A 12565-nucleotide genomic window follows, 5' to 3' on the forward strand; every position below is an offset into this window, starting at 1 on the left:
CTGATTCAGCTGCCTCGCCTGACGCATTATCAATACTGAAGGGCCTCCCTAAAGTCCTCTTGTTCGCCCCAATGCCTTTTGGGTATTTTTTTGAAAGTTCTAAATAGGTGTCTCCGTTTTTATTAGTTGTCTGTCATAGGGAGTCTTCGACGGAAATAACTACAGCAATTATGTGTGATGTATAAAAATCGCTACATTCGATTACACATAAAATTCGATTGACTTAGACTCAAGCCCTTTTGTCCCATTCAACCTAAATTGTCAACAAAAATACGTATAACGAAACATGAAACTGCGTGTATGAGCACTGATCGATATGAACAAGCCAGCTAACTGCAACATTTTTGACATGTAACACACACACATACACACATACATACCACATTTCAAACCCTTGACTGCATTGTATGGTTTATTTACACAAGCAAAACACGCCCCTTGCAATCACATTGCTCATACTTTATGATAATAGTTTGCAAACAAACGTTTTGTTATGATAATTTTATTTTTTTCTTCACCGTTTTAGCCACTGACAGACTTCGTTCATTGAACTTAACCAATCATCTTAGTTTTATCAAACCGGGTATAATGACCCAATTATATGCACACACACACACACACACACACACACGCACACACACACACACACACACACACAAGCATACACGCACGCACACATACACACAATCTTACACACATATTTATTCATTCATACATGTGTATGCGTGTATGAATGAATGTATATGATAGGTCGTACTTGCAAAGAAATGCACATGCGTGTGTGGATGCGTGTGTGGATGTTTGTATTGAATGCATACACACGCAACATGTATATATGAATCTGTATGCATCAATGCACAATTAAACATATACAAAAACAAAACAAAACAAACTCTACGCACATACATATATTCATATACCATACGGAAACAACTATAAATACATACACACGTACATACATACATACATCTATACATAAAAAGCATTTATTGTATACAATAACATACGTTCATACATACATACATACATACATATATATATATATATATATATATATATATATATATATATATATATATATATATATATATATATATATATGTGTGTGTGTGTGTGTGTGTATGTGTGTATGTTTACAGATATGTGTGTATGTGTGTTTTCTGTGTCTGTGTGTCTGTGCGTATATGATTCATGCGTATTTACAAAGTTACAATACACATGTAAACTGTGCGAGAGGGAATTGCTTTTGCTTCTTTGCAATATTTTCCTTTCCAATTAAGGATTTTATTGAATCATTTAGCGAATATAGTCAAATAGAAATAGATAAAAAAAAAAAAAAAAACGGTAACAACGACGGGACGGGAGGCGACGGGACGACGACGACAAAACTAACATTAACTATTGCAGAACCAACAATAGTTGTAGCAGTGGCAACAACAACAGAAAACGTGTACATAATATATATATATATATATATATATATATATAAATCTCACTATGAGGGTATAGATTTGACTGGAAGCCAACCGAAGTCAGGCTGAGTTTTATCAAACATACCTCTTCTTCTTTCCTTTTCTTTTTTCTTTTTTTTTTTTTCAAACTTTATACAATTTTACACATACCTAGTATACGCAGTTTACAACAATTACTAACTGGGGTGTGTTTGCGCCCTACTACTACTACTACTACTACTACTACTACTACTACTACTACTACTACTACTACTAATCACAACTGTTGGAATTTTTTAAAACTTCTGTTTTTTTAAGCGAACACACCGACGTGGTGACAGGGACACACAACGTGTGACAGACCGACGTCGTGACAGAGACACCACACAAACGGAAGCATAGACAAAACAAACAAACAAACAAATAAATAAACAACACGCACGCGCAGACGCACACACACACACACAGACACACACATACACACATACATACACTCACACAAACTTTATACACAGTTACAAACTAAAAACCTCAGCAAGATGTCTCGTATAAGGTGTGCTATGTAAGTTCCGAAATTAACTTTTATGACTTTTGTTGATGTTGTTGTTGTTGTTATTGTTATTATTTTTGTTGTTGTTATTGTTGTCTTTGTTGTGGTCATTGTTGTTGTCGCTATTGTTGTTGTTGTTAAGACAGTGAGCTGTCAGAATTGTTAGTACTCTGGACAAAACGTTTCGCGGCATTTCTTCCGCTTTTACGTTCTGAGATCAATTTCCGCTCAGGTCGACTTTGATTTTCATCCTTTCGGGGGTAGATAAAAATAACGTACTACCTGAGCACCGGGGTCGATATAATCGACTATCCACTTCACTCAAGTTTCCCGATTTGTACCTACAGTAAAAAAAGAATAGTTATTTTTATTATTGGAGGAATTATTCCTTGTTTGAATTTGTTTTCTTTGCTTTTGTTATTTTATTTATTACATGCTTTTATGTAATCCCACTCTGTATCGTCCTTTACCATCCTGTATCGTTCCCCTAATGTTCCTGGTGATTGCCATGTGCCAAAATTTGAAGTCGTTATAATAATAGTCATTATTTTTATTGTTATAAATTTTATTGCTAGTGGAGGCGCAATGGCCCAGTGGTTAGGGCAGCGAACTTGCGGTCATAGGATCGCGGTTTCGATTCCCAGACCGGGCGTTGTGAGTGTTTATTGAGCGAAAACACCTAAAGCTCCGCGAGGCTCCGGCAGGGGATGGTGGCGAACCCTGCTGTACTCTTTCACCACAACTTTCTCTCACTCTTACTTCCTGTTTCTATTGTGCCTGTAATTCAAAGGGTCAGCCTTGTCACACTGTGTCACGCTGAATATCCCCGAGAACTACGTTAAGGGTACACGTGTCTGTGGAGTGCTCAGCCACTTGCACGTTAATTTCACGAGCAGGCTGTTCCGATCAGATCAACTGGAACCCTCGATGTCGTAAGCGACAGAGTGCCAACAGCAACAACAAATTTTATTGTTGATGTTGTTAAGCGAGCTGGCAGAATCGTTGCTGCCGGACAAAATGCTTAGTGGAATCTTTTCCGGCTCTTTACTCTCTGGGTTCAAATTCTGTCGAGGCTGATTTCGCCTTTCATCCTTTCGGGGTCGATAAATTAAGTGCAATTTGAATACTGGTGTTGATGTAGTCGACGAGTCCATTGCTCCAAAATTTCAAGACTTGTGTTTATAGTAGAAAGGATTACACGTCATTACGTTCTGCGTTCAAATTCCGCCGAGGTTGATTTTGCTTTCATCCTTTCGGGGTCGATAAATTAAGTACCAGTTGCGTACTGGGTCGATCTAATCGACTGGCCTCCTCCACCAAAATTTCGGACCTTGTGCCAAGAGAGAAAAGATTATTATTATTATTATTATTATTATTATTATTTTTTATTATTATTATAATTTCTGAGCTGGTAGAATCATTAGCACGCCGAGCGAAATGCTTAACTTATTTTGTCTGTCTTCACGTTCTGAGTTCAAATGCTGCCAGGGTCGACTTTGCTTTTCATTCTTTCGGGGTCGATAAATTAAGTACCTGTTACGCACTGGGGCCGATGTAATCGACTCATCTCATCCCCTTCAATTTCAGGTCTTCTTGTGCCTATAGTAGAAATTATTATTTTTATTGTTATTATTATCATTATTATTATTACTATTGTTATTATTTTATTGAGTAAGAGAGTAGTGCATGCCAACAAAGTGACACTGGGATGAACTATACGAAGCCCAGTATACCCATCATGACTACTCGTCTGATACGGATACACCAGGCACTTGCTTCACAACCGTACGTGCGCGTCATGGTAATCTCATTTAAAAATAAACAGCGCATGACCTTGCACGTGGGGCCCAGCTAGAATTTTTTTCAGGTTAAGTAGCCCATTCCGCTCAAAAGGTCCCTGAATAAGAGTTGTTTAATGATGTTGAACGACACACCCATGTTTCCAAAGGTGAATTATCCAACCCCCAAAGAATTCCCCTCAGCGCATGGCTATGAGGCTCCGCCACTATTTCTGCTCGTGATCAGAGATGCACATATCGTCAGCCACTGAGGGACATGCTCAACTGGTTTAGGTCAAACAACTGACAAGCAAATCTGTGGTATTGAGAAGAATATTTACTGTAGCCTATCTTTTATAGCAAGACAAAACAATGTACATGATAACACTGCCAATCAATTAAGATCAGAAACCAGGCCATGCATAAGTTTTTCTGGTACCGTTTACAGTTCTTCATTATAACCTTGTCTATCACAAAGTGGTCCTTGGATCCTTTTCGGCATCCCTTTTGTTCTAATGGCAGAAGATTGTTTTCCGCAAGGAACGTATATATTTTCCTTGCGAGGGTACCTTTTAATACTCTCCATAGGAGGTTAAGACAAGCAATGAGTCGGTAATTGCCAACCTCATTGCCTATTATATTGGTTTGGCTCAGTTTCGGTCTTATTCCTGATAGGAATTATGTGGATAGCGGGTTACTACATGTAACATTAGGTATCCACAAGTTTTCATCAATCTTTCAAGTGCTTAGAACCCTTCTGATAATCTTTGCTGTCCCTAAGAGACAGTCTTTCCGCAGGTGCTCTACCGGGCATTCTATTTCTTTCTCATTCGGCCATTTGTCTATATATTTGCTTACTGTTCAAAACGCACCAATTATTATAGGCACGACCTTTACTTTTCGCATGCTCCAAAATTCTTCTTCTTCTTCTTCTTCTTCTTCTTCTTCTTCTTCTTCTTCTTCTTCTTCTTCTTCTTCTTCTTCTTCTTCTTCTTCTTATTATTATTATTATTATTATTATTATTATTATTATTATTATTATTATTATTTCACCGAGGTCAGCTTTGCCTTTCATCCTTTCAAGGCCAATAAATTAAGTATCGGTGAAACATTGGGGTCAATGTAATTGACTAGTCCCTTCCCCCCAAATTTCAGGTGTAGTGCCTATAGTAGAAAAGATTATTATTATTATTATTATTATTATTATTATTATTATTATTATTATTATTATTATTATTATTATTATTATTAAGGCCGCGAGCTGGCTGAATCGTTAGCACGCCGGGGGAAATGCTTAACGGTATTTCGTCTGTCGCTACGTTCTGAGTTCAAATTTCGCCAAGGTCGACTTTGCCTTTCATCATTTCGAGGTCGATAAATTAAGTACCATTGAAACACTGGGGTCGATGTAATCGACTAGTCCCCTCCTCCAAAATTTTAGGCCTTGTGCTTTAGTAGAAAGGATTATTATTATTATCATTATTATTATTATTGTTATTATTATTATTATTAGGGGCGAGTTGGCAGATTTGTTTCCGCATCGGATAAAATGCTTAGTGACATTTCTTCCGGCTCTTTACGATGCGAGCTCAAATTCCGATTTGGCTGACTCTGCCTTTCATCCTTTCGGTGTCGATAAAATAATTACCAGTCAAGTCCTAGGCTCGATGTTACCGACTATGTCGACTCCTACCAAATTTCAGACCTTGTGCCTCTAGTAATTATTACTATTGCTGTTGTTGTTGCTGTTGTTGTTGTTGTTGCTGTTGTTGTTGTTGTTGCTGTTGTTGTTGTTGTTGCTGTTGTTGTTGTTGTTGTTGTTGTTGCTGCTGCTGCTGCTGTTGTTGTTGTTGCTGCCGTTGTTGTTATCTTTTACGGTATTTGTGTTGAGCCCAGTTTATTTATGCTCCCGATCGCACTACACATCATGGTTTCAGATGAAGAACATTTTGTAATTCCTGTATAAAAATTCGTTTTCTTTTTTTCCTCCCTGCTCCCCATACATGTTTTTACTTTGTATTAAGGCGCCTGCAGACTGGAGGAGGCCAACTGGAAGAGGGCGCTTGCTCTAGAGATCAGAGTGACTGTGGTTTTGTGGGGTTTTCACGAGTAGCCTCCAGATTCCCCCCACCTCTTTGGGGGAATTATTCCTTGTTTGAATTTGTTCTCTTTGCTTTTGTTATTTTACATATTACATGCTTTTATGTAATCCCACTCTGTATCGTCCTTTACCATCCCGTATCGTTCTCCTAATGTTTCTGGTCAGCCATTAGTGGCTAACAAATAATATAGAAAACATTATCATCACTACAACGGCCACGACAAAGACGACTATCACGACCATCATCACCAACACCACCACTATCATCATCATCATCATCGTCGTCGTCGTCGTTGTCGTCATATATAAATGTACTGTCCACAGCATATCACACAATTCTACTAGCCATTACATCGGATCTACTATTAATTTTAAACAAAGGTATTCTGCACATCTAAACTCATTTAGATTATAAGGAGCATAGCAAATCCACGTCCATAGCCAACCATATACACCATCTGATAAATAAGAAAATGCCATATAGGATATCCTGGGTAATAATAGATTCTGGAGTCACATACCGAGGCCAACGTTCCACATGTGGACTCAGTCTCAAGGAAGCCCTCCAAATATTAATTCATAATTCACCACAATTACTCAATAAAAAACACGAAGCGTTCTCTACATGTAAACATAAATTCTATCGCACCTTTAGATTCTTCCATAGGTCCAAATGCAAGCAAAATCAACACACATAATACTAACCTATATGCATCCTCGGCCGTTACAATATACGTACGCTTTTTTCCTTCTCTATTAACATAAGTATCGTAGAAGCTAGCTATTTGCAATAATCTGTTTTTAACTTTTTTAATCTTTAATTTGATTTTTAATCTATAACCTTTTTAATTTTTAATTTTTGATTTTTAAACCTTTAAGTTTTATCCTTTATCCATTTAATTGTATTTTTATCCTATATATACTCCCTTAAGCTAGGCATCTACTTATAGCTATCCCTACTGATTCTCTTTCTGACCACACCGAACCTAGAATTCATCTGTTTAATTAACAGGCATAAATACCTTCTTCCTCCACTTTACCAAAACCTTAATACCTGACCTCTCATCCCGAACCGACTCTTACGAAGAATAATACTCGCATCCAATCTTTATCTTTATTTTTCATTTTTTAATTTTATTTTACTTTCGCTCTCATTCATTCTTCCCCACACCTATCGCATTCTTTTCTTTTCTCGCTTTCTCCTCTCTCTTCTATTCACTCACTCACAACCAATATCTGTCTATCATGATATCTGTCTTTCTCACTCTATATATCCACGTGGACGTTTTTTCATACTAGCTAACCACTTAATTCTATTCCTTCAACATGAACGCAACATTCAAAATACTGCCAAAATATTGCCTGGATTTGCCTGGGATTATACCTAAGGGTCTACATCTTTACAGAATTACGGACCAACCTCCGTACACACTGGAAGAAGATGAGCTGTGAACTTTTCTTGTCTATATTCTTCTATCTATTGTTTTACTCTTTATTCTTCTATCTACTATTTTGTTCCTTATAAACTGTGAATTCCCTGTCCGAACAGAGTCAATTTTAACATTCGTCCCTTCGAGGTCGATAAAATAAAGTACGATTCAAATACCGGAGTCGATTGCTCACCTTGTGTCTAAATTAGAAATTATCATTATCATTATCATCGTCATCGTTGTCATGATCATAACCTTCCTTCCTCCTCTTACTCCTGTTCCTCCTTCCTCCTCTTACTCCTGTTCCTCCTTCCTCACTCTTTTCCTCTTCATCATCATCATCATCATCATCATCATCATCATCATCATCATCATTATCATCATCATCATCACTAAGGCAGCAAGCATGCAGAGTTGTTAAAGTGCCGGACAAAATGCTTATTGGTATTTGTTCCAAGTCTTTACATTCTGAGTCCATTTATCGCCTTTGTCTTTCATCCTTTTTTTTTGGTGGGGGGGGGGGTAATAAAATAAGTACCAGTTGAGTACTGGGGTCGATGTGATCGACTATCACCCGCCCTACTGGGGTCGATGTGATCGACTGTCACCCTCCCTACTGGGGTCGGTTTAGTCGACCTGTGTTTCTCCTTAAAATTGCTGGTCCTGTACCCCAAATTATAAAGAATTATTATGGGTATTTCACGGAACTGGTGCTTTCTATCAAAACCACAACTTGGATCTAGGATGAGGAGTATTTTGTGCTTGTTTTTTAGAAAAGCGTTTTCTCCTGCTTTTCATGCCTGTTTCTACATTCTGTTGAGGACTTTTGGGATATATTTGGCTGAACCTAATGAACATGTTTTCTGCATTGCATTTACTTCCAGATTAAACTCAAGTTTTATAAGGTTTGTTCTTATATTTTTTGACACACTTCACAAGGCTCCAATAGTAATCGGCACCATCATCACCTTGTTAGTTTCTATGTTTTAGCACGTGAGGATTTCATACTTTAATTCGAGATAATACTCTACTCTCCCCGCCATTTTATTATTCTTTTTTTTACTCTGGAATCAAATATGCAGGCCACGTCAGTTAAAATACAATGTTAGTTGTCGATAACTTCAATATCGACTCTGTAATATTCCATTCTTCTTTTGATTTGTATGAGAAAATACCATCACAACTGCACTGCATAGTTTTCGAGAGCTTGCATTCTGTTCCCACAAAGTGGTTATAGCTTTTTCCTGTGCATGCATAGCCAAATTTCCTGCAAAATTTTCACTGCGCTGTAGCAGCAATCTGATCATGCCAATCTGTATTTTTTTTATATTCATTCTGAGATAGCGGTGGACATTCTGATACAAAGTGAGCTATGGTCTTTTCTGAAATATTGCTCATCCTGCATTTGGGGGAGCATTCTTGTTGATTTATTGTGTTTTTGATCAAGTTTACTCTCAGGGTCTGTTCGTATGCTGTCAAGATTATTCCATTGGTCTTCTTCTTCAGTACCCCTTTCATTAGTCATAGTCAACTGTCTTTACCATCACGCATATCTCTTTCGTTCGTATAAAATGCTGAGTGAAGCTTCTTTCCTTTTTACCGCATTATCCTTTTTCCTTTTTTCGATTTAGTCCTTCATTTATTATCTCCTTAAGCAGTGTTTCTTCTTTACTTTCTTCATAGAAACCTAGATCTATCTTCTCTAGTTCTACTTATCTCTTTAAAACTCATTAACCCTCTTTTTCTTCCTGCTCTTTTCCAGGACAACTGGTCCACATCAGACAGGGGGATACACGCTTCCTTCATGTCTGTACTTTTCATTTTGTCACTTTCTAGCATTCTCAGACATGTAAATTTCTGATGTCTTAAGATTTAATATTTTCTTCTTTAGGTAGGCCTATTCCACTATGTTTCATCGTTTTTCGTTCGATGTCCTTCTGCTCATCATTTCTCCATTCACTAATTCCTACTCGCTGCCTTATTAGGTATACTGACCCTGAGTTGATTGCTCTTATGATGATCCTTACTTTAAAGTTTGATTTTCGAATTTTCTTCATTCTGCGAAAACATTCTTTACTGAGATTTCCCTTCATGTCTGTACTTTTCATTTTCTCACTTTCTAGCATTCCCAGACATATATATTTCTGCTGTTTTAAGATTTAATATTTTCTTCGTTAGGTAAGCCTATTCCACTATTTTTCATGGATTTTCCCCGATTCATCTCCATCATTGCATATTTTTCGATACCAAAGGTCATCTCATTGTCAGTACCGAATATTCTTTCTGTTTGCATTAAGGAGTCCAGTTGGTTCTTGCCTTTGCCATATAGATTTAAATTCGTCATAAATAAGAGATGATTCACTTTACTCCTATTCTCCTATTCTTCCTTAGCTTTGTTTAGTATAGTCGAGCAATTACCAACATGCTGAGAGAAAGGCTGTCCCTTTGAAAGATTCCTCTTCTAATTTGTATCTTTGTTTATCTTACCTCATCTGATGTTAACTTTACTTCCTAATGATGCATTGCATTTTCTAACTGGCACTAAGCCTTTATCGAGATTTTTAAGAGTTCGAGAAATCTTTTGCTTCATGAAAATGATACTACGTCGTATGGTTCTCTATAATCGATCTACGCAATGCATAAATATATCAACCATGAATTAGTCTTTCATTTGTCAACCATGAATTAGTCAACCATGAATTAGTCTTTCATTCCTCTGTTGGTTTTTTTTTTTTTTTTTGCTTTTCACAGCTTTTCTGTTCAACGGGCATTAGGTGATTTTCTTTCCTAGGTGTTGATATATGACTTCCGTTTTTTTTCTGCAGGCGTTTACACTTAATTGGTAGACACCTAATTGATCAGCAATTTGAGACAGCCTTTCTTTTCACTTTATCCTTCAGTTTTAGACAGGTTCTTCTTTTTCTTAGCCACAGTAGTACCTTTCCTTGTACATGCACCCATTTAGCTTAATCACAATGGTTTCACGGAGGCTCATGTTTTTTTAACCAGTACCCATAGCTCAAGTCTAGTCTTGCTGCTTTCCACTTTTCTATCTTGTTTGAAGATATTTGCTTTTGTAATAACATAGCTCTGCGTCCCAGCATTTTCAGAGGGATTTTCCACTTGCGTTATCCACTCTGCTTTTCGTGCTTGGCATTCCCCCTAACTCATCATCATCATCGTATTGTAATGAGGGTTTGAGGGAAGTGGAATGGCAGAACTGCTTTCGTTCCTCAAGCCGGCTTCCTGCAACCTTTCTGTTCTTCTGGCAGCAAATTATGGCTGTCAAGATGCTCATAAATGCTTTCTGAGAGCATTCCTATTAACAGCTTCAACACTAATAGTAAGCAAGTAATTGATCTATAATTACTAGCTATATTGCCCTTGTTTCTGTCTTCCATAAAGAGTACTGTCCTTCCTCTAGTCATCCAATTTGGTATTACTCTTTCTTCTTCACTATTTATTTGGCTATACAATTTCCTCTGGTCTGTCTCGAACAATCTGTTCTGTTGATATTGATCTATTCTTTTCTGATATCTGGAAAGCTTACCTGTAATCGCTATGATACATTGTTTCAACTCTTCTATGACTATCTTAAATCCTTTTTCTCTTTGACTTAGTACTTTTTCTCAAGAGAAGATTTAAATCTTGTGTTTCCTAATTTGTTCAGTTTCTAGGTTTCTACTCTACTCAGATCTTGTCTTAAAGTTTTCCCTTTATTTTCTAATCTCCTTCTCCACATTTGTTCTTTCTTAATCTTACCTTGAGGAATACCTAATCTTCTAGTGTCAGTTGTCCCTTCTTGATTGGTAGTACTATTATCAAGCCTTCATTTAGATTCTTCTTTGGCTTGAAGTGTATTTCTTATGTTGTTGTTTGGCTTTCCTACTGTTTGGTCTTTTTTTCCAGTTCTCTTGTGATCTCTTCCACCTCCAATTCTGTCATTCACTTTCCTCTCCTGCGGAAATCCCGATTATTATTATTATTATTATTATTATTATTATTATTATTATTATTATTATTATTATTATTATTATTCAGTAGTTTTATTTTTATAACGTGCTTTCACTTCACTACCGAGCGCAGCTCTGTGCGCCTTGGGTATGTGCTGTGGTTTGCTGTGGTGCTCTTATGTTTACTGTATTGAAAGTGTTTTGCGTAGAATGTGTGCAGTACCCAGTAGTGCAATTTTCTGTATGTTATATATATTTGTAAGTCCTGGTGTTTTTGTTATGTATTTGTCTGAATATTTTTTTATTATACCTAAGGCACCTACTATGATAGGAATTGTTTCTGTTTTTAGATTCCACATTCGAGTTATCTCTATTTCCAGGTCTTTGTATTTTGAAAGTTTTTCCATTTCTTTTAGAGAAACGTTGTCATCTGCTGGTATTGATACATCAATTAGAAAGCATTTTTTTTCTTCATGATCTTTGACAACTATATCTGGTCTATTTTCCTTAATTTCTCTATCTGTGTGTATTGGCATATCCCAGAGTATGGTTGCTTTCTCGTTTTCTGTGACCTTTTCTGGCGTGTGTTTATACCATCTTTTTTCTGTTGTTATTCCATAATGGTGGCATAGCTTCCAGTGTATATAGGTCCCAGCTCTGTCGTGTCTGTGGATATATTCCTTCTTAGCCAGGACTGGGCAGCCAGAGATAATATGATTTATTGTTTCGTGTCCATCTCCACATATTCTACAGTTACTTGTTATATTTCTTTTCATTATGTGTTTTTGGTAATTTCTGGTGGGGAGGCTTTGGTCTTGTGCAGCAATTAAAAATCCTTCAGTCTCTGCTTTGAGTCCTGAGCTTCTCAGCCATTGCTGGGATTTTTCTCTGTCTATTTCTTTCGCATTTAGTTTAGCCCAGTATTTACCATGTAGGGGCTTTTCTTGCCATCGTTTTATCATGGTCCGTTGCTGTTCTAGTTTTCGTTTGGATTTCATTTGTTTTATAGCTTTTGTTGTTTCTTCTTCTTCTTCTTCGTATTTGTTAGGTAGATTGATTTCTTGTTTGTATTTGTCAGCTTCCTTAAATACTGAAAACAGTTTTTTGTTTTGCTCGTGTTTTGTGGCTATTTGTATTAGTTTCCCTTGCCTCTGGAGTAGGTATTTTTGCAGTCCTATAGTGGTTATTTTATAATAGTTTTCTAGCTGTATAAGACCCCTGCCACCTTCCGTGCGTTGTATATATAGCCTTTCTATGTCAGATTTTGGGTGGTGCATCCTATATCCTGTCATTATTTTTCTT

General features: G+C 37.0%; 1 protein-coding gene across 3 annotated transcripts in view; it reads left to right on the forward strand.

Moving 5' to 3' along the window:
- The window catches only part of LOC106868019 (transient receptor potential cation channel subfamily A member 1), a 164142-nt gene that overhangs the window by 12620 nt on the left and 138957 nt on the right, over nucleotides 1-12565 (forward strand). Inside the window, exon 1 of one of the 3 annotated variants that reach the window (XM_089357266.1) lies at nucleotides 1751-2013. The exons of the other annotated variants lie outside the window; for them this stretch is intronic. Within the exon in view, the coding sequence (XP_089213392.1) occupies nucleotides 1991-2013 (23 nt within the window). The 5' untranslated portion in view covers nucleotides 1751-1990. Of the gene's footprint in view, nucleotides 1-1750; nucleotides 2014-12565 lie in introns of those variants that run through there. 3 annotated transcript variants of the gene reach the window in all.

This window comes from Octopus bimaculoides, chromosome 9, assembly GCF_046866305.1.
Source record: "Octopus bimaculoides isolate indiv1 chromosome 9, ASM4686630v1, whole genome shotgun sequence".
In the NCBI taxonomy this organism is placed as follows: domain Eukaryota; kingdom Metazoa; phylum Mollusca; class Cephalopoda; order Octopoda; family Octopodidae; genus Octopus; species Octopus bimaculoides.